Source organism: Andrographis paniculata, unplaced genomic scaffold (assembly GCF_009805555.1).
Source record: "Andrographis paniculata isolate CXL003 unplaced genomic scaffold, ASM980555v1 Contig111END, whole genome shotgun sequence".
Taxonomy (NCBI): Eukaryota; Viridiplantae; Streptophyta; class Magnoliopsida; order Lamiales; family Acanthaceae; genus Andrographis; species Andrographis paniculata.
The window spans coordinates 1-18,984 of NW_026137382.1; the positions used below are offsets into that span (position 1 = coordinate 1).

General features: G+C 37.5%; 1 protein-coding gene and 3 pseudogenes across 1 annotated transcript; 1 reads left to right on the forward strand and 3 right to left on the reverse strand.

Annotated features, from left to right (window-relative positions):
• Window positions 1–215: 215 nt before the first annotated feature.
• On the forward strand, window positions 216–4,840 carry LOC127247070 (uncharacterized; annotated as a pseudogene).
• A 64-nt stretch (window positions 4,841–4,904) lies between these two features.
• Window positions 4,905–8,586, reverse strand: LOC127247076 (glycosyltransferase family 92 protein RCOM_0530710-like; annotated as a pseudogene).
• Window positions 8,587–9,926: 1,340 nt separating this feature from the next.
• On the reverse strand, window positions 9,927–13,291 carry LOC127247084 (20 kDa chaperonin, chloroplastic-like). The gene is made up of 6 exons (XM_051268793.1): window positions 13,124–13,291; window positions 12,837–13,033; window positions 11,897–12,076; window positions 11,645–11,800; window positions 11,159–11,236; window positions 9,927–10,284 (listed from the first exon to the last, which is right to left on the reverse strand). Exons 2-6 carry the CDS (start codon window positions 13,008–13,010, stop codon window positions 10,111–10,113), a joined length of 762 nt encoding a protein of 253 aa, XP_051124750.1. The 5' UTR covers window positions 13,011–13,033; window positions 13,124–13,291; the 3' UTR covers window positions 9,927–10,110.
• A 4,236-nt stretch (window positions 13,292–17,527) lies between these two features.
• On the reverse strand, window positions 17,528–18,737 carry LOC127247100 (ethylene-responsive transcription factor ERF017-like; annotated as a pseudogene).
• Window positions 18,738–18,984: the final 247 nt, after the last annotated feature.

The window sequence follows — 18,984 nt, forward strand, 5'->3', positions numbered from 1 at the left end:
GGTTTCCTCTATCTTTGAGTGGATTAAGCCAAAAGCTTTTTGCTAAGTCGTGAAGACCGCTTGATTGGTTCTCATGATAACTAACTGCAAGATTAAGTTTAGTTAACAAGCTTTATGACAAGATCAACTAATCCGAGCAGTGACCTTATAAGTTTCTTCAGCCTGCTTATGGTCCTGTTTAACACACTATCATTGCTGGCTATAAATTTTATGAGAATGTGACACTTTTACTTTTGTATACTATTTAGCTACTGAAACATTTTATATCTTCATTCAGAGTGTTTCAGGTAGACCGCCACCAGCAGTTTCTATGGGGGTTGGGCAATTTTTCAATCCAAAAGATGGAGAACATTTATTCTCAAGCTACCAGCTGGTTCATTCTTTAATTTCAAACAAGGTTAAGATTTTCGAGACAGCTTGGTTTTTTTTTTTTTTTACTCCACACTCTCACACGCATCCACTCGGAATCGAACCCGGGACATAGCCCCCAAGTGGAGATGCCTCACCATTTGATCTACAAGGGCTTGGCTTTTGAGACAGCTTCGTTATTGCAGAAGTTATGTAATGATTCTTTATACTTAAATTGATTGTTTTACAGGAAGTGAACTTGAAGGAGGACCATCCTCTCACTCTCAATTTTACATTCTTAGTTAGCTTAGGGCATCTTCCTGTTTCATTATCTCTTACACCTACTGGCTGCGGAATAAAAGGGTCAGAATTTGAAGCATCCGAAGATGCAGAAAATAGTAGTAAGTTCATTTCTCTGTCAATTCTACCTCACAAGTATTTGGGATTCTTGAATTTGGGATTTTAAACCATTCTTAGTTGCCTATCCACTCCCAATTACTGCAAGAGGACTTCCTCATATGCGGTAGGGTTTGTGGCATGAATGTGATAAGTGGAAGGTTGCAAGGGTTATAATAGAAATGAAAGAAAAAAGATAATGATAGAATAATATGATTTGAATCTCAAAAGAAAAGAAAAGGAAGGGGATTGGCTGTGAGCCTTACCTCCAACTCGAGTAAAACTCCATGCGGCTGGCTTTCTTCAAAATGACTCCCTCTGATAATACAAAAACTAGTTGGATAATGTCAGCTGTTCATAAACATAAATGATCACCTTAAAACCAGTTTTTCTGCCCGCTGAAACCTTTGTTAACAAGCTCTGTTTCTAATGAAAGTAATTCTGATAATAATTGCAAAAATTTTGCTTCAGTACAATATTATAAGAATTTTGCTACTGCGACTTGAAGCTTCATCACTGATTACATGTGAGCTGGCTTTTATGTTTAATTGCTTATCCCTCCTGAATAGATGGTTTGTCAATTTCATTGATTACATTTAGCTTCTGATCCTCTGAAATGCAGGGCTTTGCAAGCTACGGTGTTTCCCTCCCGTGGCACTAGCTTGGGATGTGACCTCTGGTTTGCATGCATTTCCAAATTTGAATTCAGAATCAATTGTTGTGGATTCCTCCCCAGCACTCTGGACTTCTTCTCACAGTCTGATAAGACAACTGTTTTTGTACTGGTATGGTTGCTTGAATTGATATTTTAGGTTTCCCCCTAATGGAAAAAACCTGTGAAACTGGAGTCTTTGGATTTTTATCAGTATTATGTTATCAATTTTTTACTGTGCAATTATTTTCAGGTAGATCCACATTGTTCATATAGAAGTACTGTTCATGTTTCTATTGCTGCTGCTGCTAGATTCTTGCTTTTATATGTGTCACAGGTAAATCCTTTGTTACCAAGTATTATTCAAAAATTTGTTGATTTTTGGCGAACTTTATATGTTTATAACATGTAGCTGATATTCCTATCTAGAAGCTTATTCTGTATTTACTTTTGGAACACATAACAGTTAGGAACTTTATCGCCATTAATTGTTCAATTTGGTATAAGATTTTTTACTATTTTGTGGAGAGTTCTTTATGCTCTTTTATTAATGAAATAAGATTACTCTTCACCATTTTTAACTAAAAGCAATGACGTATACTCTTTGTCACTTTCTCAAAATGAGGACATTCAACCCCAATCGTAATCATTTAATGAACTGCCTGTGTTGACAATGCATCTCTCCAGCTTCGTTGTGAATAATATATTTTACCCTACTTATTCATTCTGATTAGTATATTTATATAGGTCTTTCCTTTAATGCATCAATTCCATGCAGATTCTTGGCCTTTGCGTTGCTGTTGTGTTTTTTCGCTTTGATGCGGCAGGCACATGCATGGGAAGTTGATCAGCCCATACCATCATTGCTATCTGCTGTTGAATCAAACTTGAGAATGCCAAGGCCATTTATATTTCACATCACTTTACCAGTTATTCTTGCTGTGCTCATTTCATGCCTCATTTATCAATCTGACCCTCCAACTCTAAGTTTTGTTTTTGTCTCCATATTCTGCTTTATTTGTGCTAATGGAGTGATAGCTGTTCTGATACTACTTTCCCAAATGGTTTTCTATGTGGCTGGAATCATCCATGTATCCATCAAGAAACGGTTAGTTGCAATGTCTGTGTGCATCTGCCTCCTTGTGCATTTACTATCTTGATTATGTGATATTCATTTTTGTAATCATTATAAGAGGAGCAACTTTATTTGAAGTCTTAGTTGTGTAAGTCTATCTAATAAAATTAAGAGGTTCATGAACAATAAATAGAAATTACTCAAAATTCTCTATCTAATGGAAATTGACATACACATTAACTTTTCTTATGATATTTTATATGCTAAGAAAATTTTTATTTGTCAGGTCACAAATGTGGGAAGGGACTTCTTGGTTTTCCTGTATGCAGTGGCTAATCAATTTTTCCTGCACCCTTGCATCAATTAAGGTAAATTTAATCTTCCGGTAAGCTAGATCGGATGGTTTCTTTGTACCTGAATCTCCGGATATTGTATTTAATCAAGCAAGGAAATTCTGGTTCTTAGACCGTATGATGTTCTGGTTACCTGCAATTTACTTTGTGATGAATGTTATGTTTTTCTTTCTGTTTTTCCCTTTTGAGGTTCAACTATCAAAATCTGATGATAGATCCTTGTCTACTTTTGCATGGAGCAGGTGATAAGGGTTTTAAGGGGTAATCCTCTGCTTATTACATCATTGCTTGCGATTTCCTTGGCATGTTTTGTGCATCCGGCACTGGGTCTCTTTGTTTTGCTCTTCTATCATGCTTTATTCTGCCACAGCAGTATGTCAAGGTACCTGTAACAGAATCCCTTTAACATTCACGTATTTACTTGGTTAAATTTCTCTTTAGGATAAGAGTATAATTTATGAGTAAGGGTATGGCATGTTTTTTTTTTTATTTTTTTATATTTTTTATCATGTGAAAGCATTACCTGGATCATGTAGATGGCTTAATTCCAGCTTTATATGGACTGGTAATGTCCAGATTGATTTGTTTTATATTATGCATCAAATATCTTTCTTTTCCTAATAGAGGATTTTTTTAAGAGTCCCTGATTTACAGTTTTTTTTAACACTTAACACACACCAAGCAGAAGCGATCCAGAATTTCTATGGACGTTTATGCTTTTGGCCACTTACGGTTCAGGTCCATTGTCATATGTTGAGTGTGGTTATGAAATTTTCTGTTAGGCAATTAACTAGTTTGCTTTTGATATTTTCTGGGATGCCTTATTTGTTTACTTGCCATTTGAATACCATTTGCATCTTGTAATAATGATCTAAGTGTCTTCGTCTGTTTTCTTGAACAGTTTTTTGATGGCTTCATTTCGCAGTAGTGTCCATAGCAAGGAGTTGTATGAAACCTGCACCAGTAGCCCAAAATCAACAAGAAGTTATGGTGACACACAATTGGAGATCTTCTACCACCAGCATGGTTTGCTTATTTTACACTTGCTTGCAGCATTAATGTTTGCCCCTTCTCTTGCTGCCTGGATTCAGGTATGTGTGTTCTTCCACTATACTCTCATTGGAATGCGATTGAATTCTTTTTTTTTTTTTTTTTTTTTCCAAAATAGCATACGATTTTGACAATTTATTGGCCAAACATGATTAAGAGTTGCACGGGCACTAATATTTTGAGTATGAATACGCGTCGAATGAAACAATGCCTGGTATATATAAAAGTCTTCCCAACCTAAAACTTAGTCCATATCAATAACAAAATGAGACAACTGAAGGTTTAGTGGAAAGCCACTAGCTCAATGCTTGATGATTATGATGCCAATTTTGTTGCCACTCTTTTTAACCATTGCTAGTGGTGGGTGCAAAGTAGCTGAATCCTTGACAGGGACGATCTTGATTGAGCATAAATTTTCATTCTTTTTTCATTTTAGAATACAGTTCTCACAAGTAAGATATTTTTTTATTTTAATAAGATATTTTTCATTTATTCTGCCCTCAAGTACTCCTTGTATATTTTTTTATTAGCACTCAGATAGCTCCTCTTGACATTTGCAGGTTGGGATCCCCATGGTTCCATGGCTTTCAGATTCTCTACTCTGCATTGGTGTGATCCTGCATGGCTTATGTGATTCAAACCCGGACTTTAATTTCTTTGTGTTTCCAATCCCAGGCGGGATCCTATTTGGGCAAATCAGGCTAAGTTATGCTTACCTGGTTGCTGGATACTCTTGCTACCTAGCTGCCTTGGCATTGGCTCCATACATGGCTTTATATGTGATGGCCGCTGTTGGAACATTTGCCTTCACTTTTAGGGCCATCCATAGAAGGCACAGAGAGAAGGGCGAGACTCATCACAAGAGCCGGAAGCATTCTCACAAACATTGATTGTACGAACACTGACTGACTGACTATACTGTACTGTATCCCAAAATTTTGATGAGACGTCTCATTATTTTGTCCACGGAGAATTGTCTAATACATACTGGTTTTTACCATCCCACTGATGGTGATGATTAATGCCAACTCTAGTGGTGGTGTTGGCCTCTGATCCTAATGTTAGCGGCCCTTGAGGCCATTGCCCTCAAATTGGCTCTAGCAGCCGCAGCAGATGAGTTGTACCCACTACTACTACTTCTACGACCATGCTCGCTGCCGCTGTTAAAAACCTCCATGAATTCTTCCCTCTGCAATCTCAAAGCCAACGCAGCATCCTCATCTTGGCTTGGCAATTCTCTCCCACTTTGCACACGGCGAGGGAGATGGCGGTGACGATGACGATTCTGGTTTCTTCTCTCAGACGACTAGGGATATTCAATGCTGCCGCAAATTCTCTGACCCTCCTACTACTTCTTGCTGGAGCTGGAGGAGTTGTTCTCGCGTGACTATCTACAGCTGCTGCTTCTGCTGCCTTCCTCGCCTCCACCTCTTGGGGGAACAATAGCTGTATTGTGTTCCATAGAACCGTGTTCACCGTGCAGCAGTATCTACTATTGCTGCATTGCATTGTTTCACCATATTATCCAAAGTCAGTTTGTGTGATTAAATATATAGATATATATGGTCATGCCTACACACACTACCTGATTAGCTGCCTGCACTTGGGGCATCTCTTGCCACACTTATCAGCAGCCGAGCGCAGACATCTTTTGCAAAAACTGCACACGCAGAAGTAAAGTAAACTAATGAAGATTTTCATTGTTTTTGGTCAAGCAAAACAAATGAATGTAGTAACCTACCTGTGTCCACAAGGCGTGGTACTGGGTTCATAGCAGATCTCCAAGCAAATCTTGGTTACCAAGTTCATGTTAAGTTAGAGATCAAAGCAAATGAAAGGAAGCTAATCAGAGACAATTTATAATTCTCTTCTTACTGCGCAAGAAAGTTCCTCCCGAAGCTTATCAAAAGGCATTGCGGCAGTGGAGGTGTTCCTGCAACCCTCTTCATAACCTCCTTTTGTCTTCTCTACTTGTTTATCACTGGTTGTCTCTTCACTCTTTTTCTCACTTTCTGTAGAATACTTGGGTTGGAATCAAAGATGCAGAGAGGATTGAAAATCTTAAAACTAGTCTGGAAATTAAAGAGATTAAATGAAGAACCTTGTTTTTGCGTTTGAGTCATCCACATCCACATCCTCCTCAAGGTCAAGAATCGCCACTGGTTTGGATGCCGGACTTCTCCGCTGGGCTCTGCGTTTTCTGAACCACCAACCCAATTCGATCAGTAGGACGATTATATTTATATCCTCTTTAGATACAAACGCAGCATCGCACAAGCAACTTTCTTTCGGAGACCAGTCAAGGGAATAAATAATTCATTACAACAAACAAACGCAGAAATGAAATGAACAAAGTAAAACCAAACCAAGCTTGTTTCAGAAGACACAAGGACTGGTTCTCCTGAACCAACCTTGTAGAATTTGTGGGAGGTGTTATGAAACTGTGCAAACCGGATCTTTTCTTGTGCTTCAACTGGCGGTCGGGCGTGTCTTCCACGACGAGGCTTGCAATCAGCAGTGCCTCTTCATCCCAACCGGCCATCGCCGCCACCGATCGAAACCTTGGGCTGAACAAACTCTCGTTTCTCTTCCCATTTTCCATGATTTCCGGACCCGAACCCTCTGCATTGGTCATCCTTTCCTCCTCCGGATTTCGTATTGGTTTTTAGTTTAGTGGGCAAGGAAAGGGAGAGGACTGAGGAGAGGTTCCGTAACGGTCATATTTCCTTCTTATATGAAAAGCTTAACGGCTAGTTAGAGGGTGGGTGTTGCGTGGGCATTTTAGTAATTTCGACTAGCTGTTCAAAATAACACTCCCAAATAAATGAATCCGAATTGAGTCTGAATGGAAGACGGAAATCAAGATTTAAGAGTCTATAAATGTATAGATAGTTAGATACTACTGTAATAGTAATTCCTTTCTTCTTCGACAATAAACAAACTTTTATTTCTTCTTTTTACAATAAATATATTCTATACAAATTTAAAAGTGTCCTTGTATTTCTTTGTTTTTTTGTTTGTTACCAGGTAGTAGCTAGTCTAGCCAGATGGTATGTATGTATAGTTTGAAAATCAGTTGGGCTGCCAGGGCAACAAGCCTGTGGCGGGGTCAGCGAATTGGCGAAGGACCCAGTCCCTCAAGGCGGTATCCTGAACCTCACAAACCTGGCGGACCAATCGGGCGGCTCGACGGGTTTTGGTCCCTAGGCCGGGCGCCCTGTCCTTGGAGTCCACATTCCTCTCCTCCTGCCAATCGGAGACGTAGGTGGCAACCCTCCGGTAGAACTTGTCCTTGAAGACCGCCCACACCTGGTACTTGTAATGGTTGATCACCAGCCGGGTGGTGTTGAGTTGGAGGGATCGGAACCCGGACTTGAGATGGAAATGGTGCACCACGTTGATGAGGGACGAGTTCAGCGCATCCGCCCTCACTATGCTCTTGTGCCTCTCCGTTGCAGCCGCCCTGCACGTGTACCCGCCCATTACCCCTCTCTCCGGATGCTGCTTCAGCCCAGACGGCCCGAAGCTGCGGCACCACACCCGGATTTCCCCCCCCCCTCCCCATCAGAGTAGTAGTCATCGCTGCTGCTGCTTATCACATCGTGGAGGGACCAGTGAGACGCCGCCGCCGGCATGTGAAAGAATTCATCAACGTCCGTGAATGCAACCCACTGGCAGGAATCTCGAGCCCTCAATGCGCAGTGCGCGAACCCCGCCTCTTGACTCTTGATCCAGGGCCAACTATGGCGTGTCACGTTGTGGTGCTGCTGCTGCTGATTCAAAGACTCCACCACCCGCTCCAGATCGTCGTTGCTGTTGTTGTCGTAAATGAACCATCTTTCCACTCCGATCCGGGAGTGGTACATCACCCATTCCCGCAGGAACCGAGCTTGATTCCTCACCATCGTGCACATACATACCCTGTGCTGCTGCTGCTGTTTTTTGGGAGTTCCTGTCTGATTCTGCCGCCGGGATTCTTATTCGTGCAACGGAATCGAGGGCCCGCTTGCCAACGGCCTTAACGGAGACCTTAATGGGATTGGGGTCTCTGCCAAAACTAGGTGGGGCGTTAAGTACGGGGGAAGGGGTCCGGCACCTGACGATTTCCTGGGCAGCTGAAACGACGTCGCTCCGGAGAAGGGAGCCGGAGTTTGAATCCCCGATGTAGAAGAGGCACTTGTACCTGGAAGGGGCAGCAGCCTTTCCTGACCGTAGATTGAGTCCCTTCACGAAAACAATCGTTGACTCGTCATCATCATCGAAGGCGGCTTCGTACGCCAGAGAGTCCCATTTGTACGTAGGCCCTGCTGCTGCTGCTGCTGCAGGAGGTGTGAGGCTGTTCTTGTTACCCTTGCTGTTAAACGCAAGGGACACGATCATGCCATGTGTTGTTGTAGGCGCCGGGCACCGGACGATCTGCAGGTCGTTTTCGTCTCTGGTTTCTAGCCAAGTCGGTGGGGATTGCTGGAGCTGCGGCGATGATGAGTTCGTGGACGCGTAGTAGTAGATGCAGGTGAGATCAGCTTTGGTTAATAAAGCAGCCGACGATGACGGCGGCGGCGGCCGGTGGTATTTCAGGAATAGCAGAGCTTCGTCAGGAAGGAGAACTCTTTCTCGGACTGAGATCGCTGCTGGAGTTGCGGAGTTCTCGCCGACAATCATCTCCATCGTCGCCGGATTATTCCATCTGGATACCAATCTGGGCTGATGACCTTCCGTTGCAATAAATACATCAAATTACATTCTAATACACAAATCACTTGAAATTGTAAGGAGTAATCAAGAATAATTTCAGCAAAATCCCAACCAAGGCACACTCACTTACACTCGGAAATGAATGAATAATATATAAATAAATAAATACCTTGGAAAGGAGGAGGCGGAGGGTGGAGAAGTTAGTGAGGAGGGCGAAGAGGAGGAGTATGCACCAGAATAATAGCACAATCCAGGGCGAAACTCCCCGTCTGCTACGATGATCATTCATGGTGACGTGACGACCAATTCAAGGGTGAGTGTTGGATTTCAGAATTATTGTAACTTGTTCTTCTTCGTTCTTTCTTTCTTTCTATTCAGCAGCTAGCAATGCTACCCTACCATTCAGTATGAGTATGAGTATGAGTAGCTGCTGCAGGCAGCTCGCCTCTTTCCTCGTCGGCCTCATATATCCTCCTTCCTCTCTTCTGTAAAAGAAGAGAAGAGAAGAGAAGCCAAAACGCATCGATCATCATGATTACGATTGACTCAAAATTAAATTGGTGCGTTTGTTCGTATTTGGGATGAGGCGTGTGTTGAATAATCCAATCCATTCTAAAATCTTCCTCAAGCCAAGTGGGGCTGGCACTACTAGCTAATTTTGAAACTTGTTTTGCCTGATCGACAATTGACATTTCTAGTCTCCTCTGCCTGTTCAGGTAAATAAATTACTTTTATCGGATGGATCCCTAAATATACATATCATCGCCACTGCTATGATGCTTCTGCCCTGGTACTATCCATATCCTTCCTTCCTTCCGTCTATTTAATCAACTAACTATTATTGTCTACTACTTTGACTTGATTATATCTGATTCTAACGCGCAAACTGTGCTATGGGTAAAATTGGTTAAAATAAATCAAACCAAAATTTTTCAAAACCAAATAACCGAACAAAACTAGTTCGGTTCGATTTAAACCGAAGAAATCGAACTTTTATTTATTAATATATTTTAATATACAATCAAATACAAATACTCAAAAATATAATATATATTATTTATTAATATATAATTTTTTATTATTTTTTAAAAATTCAATTTTTTCGATTAACCAAAATTAAAAATTAAAAATCATAATCAAACCAAAACCGAAATTTATGAACAATCCAAACTGAACAAAAAAAAATCAATTTTTTCGATTTGAACCGGCCAATGCTCACCCTTAATCCTTAGAGGAGGACGGAAAGAGTAATACCGAGGGACACCAAAAAAAAAAAAAAGAAAAAAAAAAATAGAAGTCTTCTCCATACCCTTCCAAGGAACAATAACACCATAATGTTCATAAAGGACAGCAAGAATAATAACAAGAATAATCTCTTAAAATAGACCATACGATAACATCATCTACTAAAGCCACCCATAATTGCGAATGAAAATTAGATTGACCTGTTGAGCGATCGATAGAAGAGATGTACGCAAGGTCTAGCGTTACAAGATTGCGCCGCGGCCATTTACAGCCAGCCATGTCTTCTTTTTTTTTTTCTAAGAGAGGATGGCGATGACGTCCGAAGCCCGTAGTGTTATGTATTCTGTACCGTCAGCGCCCTTGAAGTCGTTGCCTGCGTATTTCGAGTACAAAACCGTGTTTCCTGCCGCAACTGATAGTGGCTTTCTGTTGCCCTCCTCGTCTAGCTGGCCCGGCCCGACTGCAATCACCTGTATAGATTCATCCCGAGCAAATATTAGCATACATCGTGCTTAAATCAATCTTTTTAAAAATTAATACTCCCTCCGTCCATGAAATGGACGTTATTTTTCATTTATGTCCGTCCCAAAACATAGATGTCATTACTGATATAATAAATATTCTTATAACTAGACAAATACTTTTATATTACACAATGCTAATAAGAATATTTTTGTTTTTCTACTACAAACTAATATAATACTGATATTAATAAATTTACGTGCAAAAGAAAAAAATGACTCTTCTTCCGCGAAGGAATATAATAGTCCCTTAGTCCAATTTTTTTTGTCCTAAAATATTTTGCATGGTTTTTTTAAGTAAATGCTTTTTGGTTACGAATTGATAAATTTACCCTTTGTTGATAGATATTAAAAATGATAAATATATTGCTTTTTGGTTACAAATTGATAAATTTACCCTTTGTTAGTAGATATTAAAAATGATAAATAAATGAAGAGTAAAAAAGTAAATTTTGTGTACAAAAAATGAAATAAGACCATAGTTGTTAACGTTCCAAATAGGAAAGTAAGACATTAACTTGTGGATGGAGGGAATATTATTGTGACCTATTACATATATTTTACAAAATTATGGGTGTGTTTACTTGTCAAACTTTAATTATGATTTTACTATTCCAATATGTTTTTTCCTAAAAAAAAATCAAATGAAACACCTATTTTTCATTTATTATATTTCACTAAAATTTATTTTTTTATTCAAAACATCACATCAATACATATTTATATCACATCAAACAACTATTTCAATTCAAAATTTTACTATTCAAAACCAAAACCCAAAATCAAAATCTCACAAATAAACACACCCATATATGTAACTTACAGTTCCGATTGAAGGCTTCTCCTTGCTTGCGTCTGTCAGGTACAAACCACCGGCTGTTTTCTCTTCAACCTCAGCAACCTGAGATATAATAGTAGTTCACCAGATATTCACACCAAACAGCACTAGACTAGAAGATGTATTATGAATGATCGAAAATTTCAGATATTCAAAAGCCACACAGGTACAAAATGTATTGCTTTCAAATACTCAAATTCTACAACATAGCGTCATTAGCTTTTAGGCCACACTTGGTAACAGAGACTTAGGCTAAAGGGATTTAATATTCGTCATTAAATCCATACGATTGTCAATTTGGAGCTTTTTACTATTCATAAATTTTTTTCTTTAAAAAGAATCAAATCAGATAGTTATTTTTCATTTTTTATATTATACTAAAATTTAATTTTATATGCAAAGCATCACATGATATCAATACTTATTTATATCACATCAAACAACTATTCAAAACCCAAACACATAACCAACCTTAATGAGAACTCTGTCATTCAGGGGCTTCAAATCTTTCACGTCGTCAGTATCAAGAATACCTATAACATCGTCCTCCTTCAGAATAAGATGATTTGCGCCATTGAATTCGACTTCTGTCCCTGCATACTTCGAGTATACAACTTGGGCACCAGTCTATAGACACAAACACCCCCCCCCCCCAAACAAAAGTCAACTTGCTGCCATTTAAATAAAAACAGGAAATGGAAATGCCGTGAATTGTGACAATACCTTAACAGAAATGTCCACTTTGTTCTTTCCAACCGTGCGACCCTCGCCAACAGCAACAACCTCACCCCCTTGTGGTTTTGATTGTGCGGTTACTGGTAGTAAGATACCGCCAGATGTCTTTTCCTCTGCTGTCTTAATCTTGACCAACACTCTATCAGCTAACGGCTTGAGAGTTGTGTACTGAAGATAAGAAATTACATGAGATGAACAATTGCTAAAACTTCCATAGAACATTAAGGATGGGATTTCACTGTTTTTCCAAAATTTTACTTCAAAAACATCAAATCAAATACTCAATTCTTTTACGAACCTTCAAACAAACACAGCCTAAGAAACTAATGGTCCAAACATGGTGGGAAATAAGATTTCAGAGCCCAGTAAATCATTAGGGGTCCTTTTCTTAAAGGTTCAATCTGCTGCGGCACTATGTATCAAATTTGTTCATCCAATACTATTGAATCAAACACTGCTTTTCATTTAATATGTTACACATAAAATCAAATTTACTTTCAAATATTTACTATTCTCAATCGCCAAATCCAAATCCAAATCCAAATCTTCAATAAATAATAAATACTCCTGATTTTTGGTTTAGAATTTACCATATGCTAAGTCTACAACATAATCAGAAATTACCCTCACTCCAAGAACACTGACGCATCAAAATCGAAATAAACAAGAATCAAAAACATCCTTTAACTGCTCAAATGAGAAACAAAGATCTATTCCTTAAGATAATCACTACGAAAACATCACAACTGGTATCTAAAGAAAGAAACCAGAGCATTTCAATAACCGAATACGAATCAATGAATCTAAACACCAATTTTCAGCTGTACCGAAATTCATTCACAAACAGACAATAGATGCAACAACGAACGACTTCGAGCTCAGAATCGAATTTCGAAACGAATACATCACTGACTGTAACAAAACGCACCTTCGGAGCAACGGTAGTGGAAGCTTTAACAACAAGTCCACGAAACGTCTTTTGAGAGCCCCCACTCTGCTTCACAGGGGTGAAAAACGAAACCTGCACAGCATCCGTGGCCCTGAGTCCATTAAACGAAGCAAATCCTTTGGCAGAAACTGAAGCAAGGTTTATGGTCGCCATTTCTCGCTCTAAAACTCAGAAATCTGTACAAACCAAAGCGGAAAACCAAATCACATCAATGAAATCCAACGATTGCAGAGAATTGAGCAAGAGAATAGCGATAAATACGTTACCTGAAAGCGTAGAACGTGTGTTGATAGGCAAGGCAATGAATGCGAGCAGAGTAGAGCGGAGCGCAGTGAAGAGTAAGTGAGGTGTAGGTAGTGTGGGAGGATTGGAATGGTGCGCTGATGGATAACGAGAGGATAAAGAAACCCTAGAAGGTTCCTGAAACAGAAAGGGGGGTTTTGTGCAAAAGATGGAGGCTTCTAGAACACCAATTGAGGTCATTTTGGCATTCACAAGTTTTGCATACAAAATATGTCCCATAATTATGTATACTGTTTGTATAAAATTTTAAAAATATTAGTATTATATTAGAATGTAATAAAAATAAAATATAAATGACTAAATAATAATATTTGTGTAATATATTGTAAATTGTAAAAGTATTTGTTTAATATATTGTAAGTTGTAAAAATATTTGTAATGTTATGTATATAATACAATTACTTAAAAAAAAAAATTATTATGAGACAGACTAAAATAAAAAATTGAATATTTTGTTATAAAAGAGTATTTTGTTTTGTTCTGGAATTTAAGGGTATGTTTCTTTGATATGTTTTGAAAAAAAAAAATTGGTTTGATTTTTGTATTAAAATAATATATAACAAAATATTTTCTATAAATTTTTTTATAAAATACATAATTTAAATATAAAAAACTTGATTTTAGTGTCAAAAGAAACAAACTCTTAAATAATACTCCCTCCGTCAAATAAAAATAAAAGTATATATTTATTTTTACGGTGGAGTTTAATAAATAATAATATTTTAATTATAATAGATAGGTAAAAGTAATATAATTATATTTTTGCTTTTATTTTTTTAATATAAAAGTAACGATGTAATATAAAGTAAAGACATTGAAATGAGATATTTAATGAAATAGTTATTTCGTAATTAGATGTCCCAAAATATAAATATGTATATTTTTTAACTAGAAGGACGAAGTATTTGGAGATATGGATTATGATAACATATTTTTATTGATAACCTTAATATTTTAAGTAACGTTGATTTATGTATAATATAGAGTTGGCATTTGGTCAATTCATATTTGATTGAATACTTAAACATGTTAAATAATTTAATTATAATCTGACTTATTTATTATCGCTTCGGATTTGTGTTAACCCGTATTGACTCGTATACATAATTAAATTAAATTTTTTTATTTAAATTCAATTATTTTTCGTCATGTTGTCGTGCTATGTTAGTTTTTTTTTAGTTCTAGTATAATGTATTTGATGAATTAGGTCGAATTATTTTAAATTTAACTTAATTTAAATTAATACGTGGGTTATTAAATTATAATTATTTTATATATATCTAATAAATATATTAATTAATTAATTAATATATTATAATTGGATTGTCGTGTCATATTTGAGTTGAGAGCCTAAATTTTAACTCGATCTGTTTATTATTGTAACAGATTCGTGTCAACCCGTATTTATAATCGAGTTAAAATCCTTTACTAAAACCTAATTATTTCGTGTTAGGTTATCGTGTCATAACAATTTTTGCTGACTAGCAACATTGGCAATCATAATGTAAATACAATAATTTCATTTGGGGGTGGCAAAATAATCATGAAAGCCCAGTCCGAGCACAATACGAAAAAATCGTGCTTTGACCTAAAAAAATAGACTCCAAAATTTTTGGACCGTGTCTGGCAGGGCATGCTAATGAACCGGGTTGTGTCTGGTCCAATTCAATTTTTAAAATCAATATTTAATTTTTAATAAATTTATATATATTGAATTTTGAAATAACAACAAAAAATTACATATGATTTGACGGTAAAAGTCTTTGATTTGAAATAGATGTATAGAATGATATTGTTGAGATATTTTATATATTCTGTTTTAGATTTAGTAAATTTATATCTAGATTTGATTTAATTCATAGATTAGATTATTTAGATTTGAGTCTATCGAGTCTCTTTTGTATTGCCTATATATAGGCTTTTTATTTTGATGATCAATAAGACAATTTCATTATTTTCCCCCAAATTTCTAATATGGTATCAGAGCCTATTTTTCTTATGCCGTAGATATAGTCTATCAACCTGCGTTTCTCCGGGTATATTCAACCTGGATTGTACCCGGAGGTGTAGTGATTCTGAAATCATGCTATCTACCATTTGTATGTTGTCTGCGTTCAATTTGAAATCTATTTGCTATCCGTTTGTTGCCTGCATGCGATCTGAAACCCGTCTGCAGTTTGTCATCTGTCCGCCTGCTTGTTGCTTCTTTTCTGTTGTATGCGTGCGATATGAAGCCTGTCCGTTGCTTGCATGCGATATGAAGCCTGTCCGTTGCTTGCATGCGATATGAAACCTGTCTGTGATCTGCCATTTGTCCGTTGCTTGTCTATTGTCTGCGTGGGATCTGTTTGGTGTTGCGATCTATCTTTTTTCGCCTCCGGTGGGGTCCTGTTGTTTTTTGCTCCGGTGGAGTCATCTCGTTTTCGGCTCCAGTGGAGTCCTGTCGTTTTCGGCTCAGGTGGAGTCATCTCATTTTCGGCTCCGGTGGAGTCATGTCGTTTTCGGCTCCGGTAGAGTCCTATTGTTTTTTGCTCCGGTGGAGTCATCTCGTTTTTTGCTCCGGTGGAGTCATCTCGTTTTTTGCTCCGGCGGAGAGTTATCTCATTTTTTACTATGGTGGGTGGAGAGTCAACTGCTAATTTTATTTATGTTTTCTTTTTGCGTTTATATTCAAATTTCTCGTCAAACTCAAGTTGGTTTCTGTTATACCAGTTTGAGAGGGGGATGTTGAGATATTTTAGATATTCAGTTTCCGATTTAGTAAATTTATATTTAGATTTGATCTTATTCATAAATTAGATTACTTAAATTTGAGTTTATCGAGTCTATTTTGTATGACCTATATTTTGTATGAGATTATCTTATTATCGTCAAAATAAAGAGCCTATATATAGGTCATACAAAATAGACTCGATAGATTCAAATCTAAATAATCTAATCTATGAATAAGATCAAATCTAAATATAAATCTACTAAATTTGAAACTGAATATCTAAAATATCTCAACATCCCCCTCAAACTCAAGTGGTATAATAGAAACCAACTTGAGTTTGACGATAAATTTGAATATAAACGCAAACAGAAAACATAAATAAAATTAGCAGCTGACTCTCCACCCACCGGAGCAAAAAATAAGATGATTATCTACCGGAGCAAAAAACGAGATGACTCTCCACCGGAGCAAAAAACGAGATGACTTCACCGGAGCCGAAAACAACAGGACTCTACCGGAGCAAAAAAAACGACATGACTCCACCGGAGCCGAAAAATGAGATGACGATCCACCGGAGCCGAGGAAAATAAGCTCTGATACCATGTTAGAAATTTGGGAGAAAATAATGAGATTCTCTTATTATTGTCAAAGTAAGGAGCCTATATATATGTCATACAAAATAGATTCGATAGACTCAAATCTAAGTAATCTAATATATGAATAAGATCAAATCTAGATATAAATCTACTAAATCTGAATATCTAAAATATCTCAACAAATATTTTGAATATAATATAAGTTGATGTAACGTGATATTTTGAATATAAAATTAATTTTCAATATAATATAAATAATACTACTCCATTCATCCACCGTCAATTTATCCATTTTGTCATTTTAGTATGTCAATCACAAATGTGTCAATTTCATTTTTTTGGTAAATGTATCTTCCACTAAAATATAAAGTTACCCCACCATTTATATAATATTACACAAATGTCATCAAATAACACCACTTAATATCATAAATGTTAAGGGGTAAAATAGTCTTTATGTATATCAATTGTATCACATATCAATATAATACTAATATACTAAAATCTATGTGTAAAAAGTAAACTGATAGATAGATAGTGGACGGAGGAAGTATTAAATATTTAATTTGATATTTTTTAAAAAATAAAAAAATAAAAAATAATAAAAATCTGAAAAAATATGTCTAAGGAATACACCCACATTGCCTCGTATCATTCTGATCTATTTGGTTTATTATTATTGGATATATACATTATATATATATGTGTGTAATTATTTGATTGATTCTATCGTATACAATTAATACGATAATAAAAAACTCTGACATCGAAGATAACATAATAAATGTATATTCGTCTTGTACATCATTAATGATAAATATGCAAAATTATTATTAATAATACATAAAAATAAAAAAATTTCCCGTAATTTAGCAATACTTATGAAGGGTGTTTGTTCCGGGAAATGGATTAAATTTTCACTGATTATTCCATTTTTTTTTTCTAAAAAAACATCAAATCAAACACTTATTTTTAATTTTTTCTATTATACTAAAAATCAATTTTACATTCAAAACATCACATCAACATCTATTTATATCACATCATACAACTATTCAAATTCAAAATTTTTACTATTTAAATCTCAACTCAAAATTCAAACCCCACGTACAATTTATTTCAACTCATTTCTACAAATATTATTACAGCAAAATTTGGTCCCTCAGAATACATACATGTGAGGGACAACAAATAAAATAATAATAATAAATAATGAAACATCATTTTAAAAAAAAATAAAAAATAAGAAGATAAAAGAAGATGATGGATACAAAAAATGGTTCCATCAAAATAATTAATTAATCAAAAATAAAAAAATTTGGGTCAGTAATTTCAGTTTTAAATAATTTTCCAAAATTTCTGACCCTGAGAAGGATTGAAAGTTTGTCCGCAGGGAAGTTCGAGGTCCCGGGTCTCGATCATCTATACCGTTCATTAATCCATCTACTGTGCATATTTATCGGGATCTCGAGCTCCGGGTCCTCCTAAAGAATCAGGCCTCAAAGTTCCATAGAGATGGCGAAGCCTCAGTACTGAACACGTCATCAGTAGTATCAGACCAATAAGTAACGTCGGGCAAAGCGGGCATAAAAAAATCGCCCGGGAAATCGTAAAATTCCGAAAATGCCCCGCACTCAGAGAGGTTGTTCTCTGCAGCCGTAGAAAAAGCAGCTGGTTCAGAGAGTCACTCTCGGGGGGTACTGTGGTAATTTCATAGTCCTGATGGGTGACCGACGGGCAGGAAAAGGATGAAAGGGTATCCGATTGCGAATCGGAATATTCGAACGCAGCCGGCGCCGGCTCGGCGGCGCGTGGGAGCGGCTCGGCGTTCGCGAATCTGGCGGCGGCGGCTTGGATCTCCGCCGGCTTCATCGATCTCGCGCCGGCTATGTCCGGCGGATTTTCGGGGAAGTTGAACTTGGCTTTGCTGCCGCGGAGGCAGAACAGCGCCGCGTCGAACGCACGCGCCGCCTTCTCGGCGGTGTCGTACGAGCCGAGCCAGATTCGCTCGCGGCTGTTAGGCAGCCGGATTTCGCAGACGTATTTCCCCCACTTGCGCTTCCGCACGCCTTTGTACTTACACGACGACGTCTCCGGCGACAGCGAAAGCGGCGGCGGAGGCGACGGCGACTCACGGCGGAGCTCCGGCGACAACGATTTCACCATAATCGGCGGAAAAAAGATATAGCGATTTATTATTTTTTTTGAATTTTTATTTCAATTTTTTTATTTTTAATTTTCGAAAATGGGACTGAATGTGAATGGCGGCTGGTGGGAGTATTTATACGGCGGGTGGGGAGCGCGTGCGGTCACGTGAGGGTTGATTAGCGTGTTGAAGGGAGAGTGTGCAGTCAGCGAGTAAAGTGAGAGTGGAGGGTAATAGAAGGTCCCTGGAGTTTGAGGGGCTGAGGGTTTTTTGTGATGGAGTGTAGTGGTGTGGCGTTGGGAGTCCCGGAGTGGGGAAGGATCAGGTGGTTTGGTGCTACGCGGAGCACGTGCGAGATTTTAATTTCCT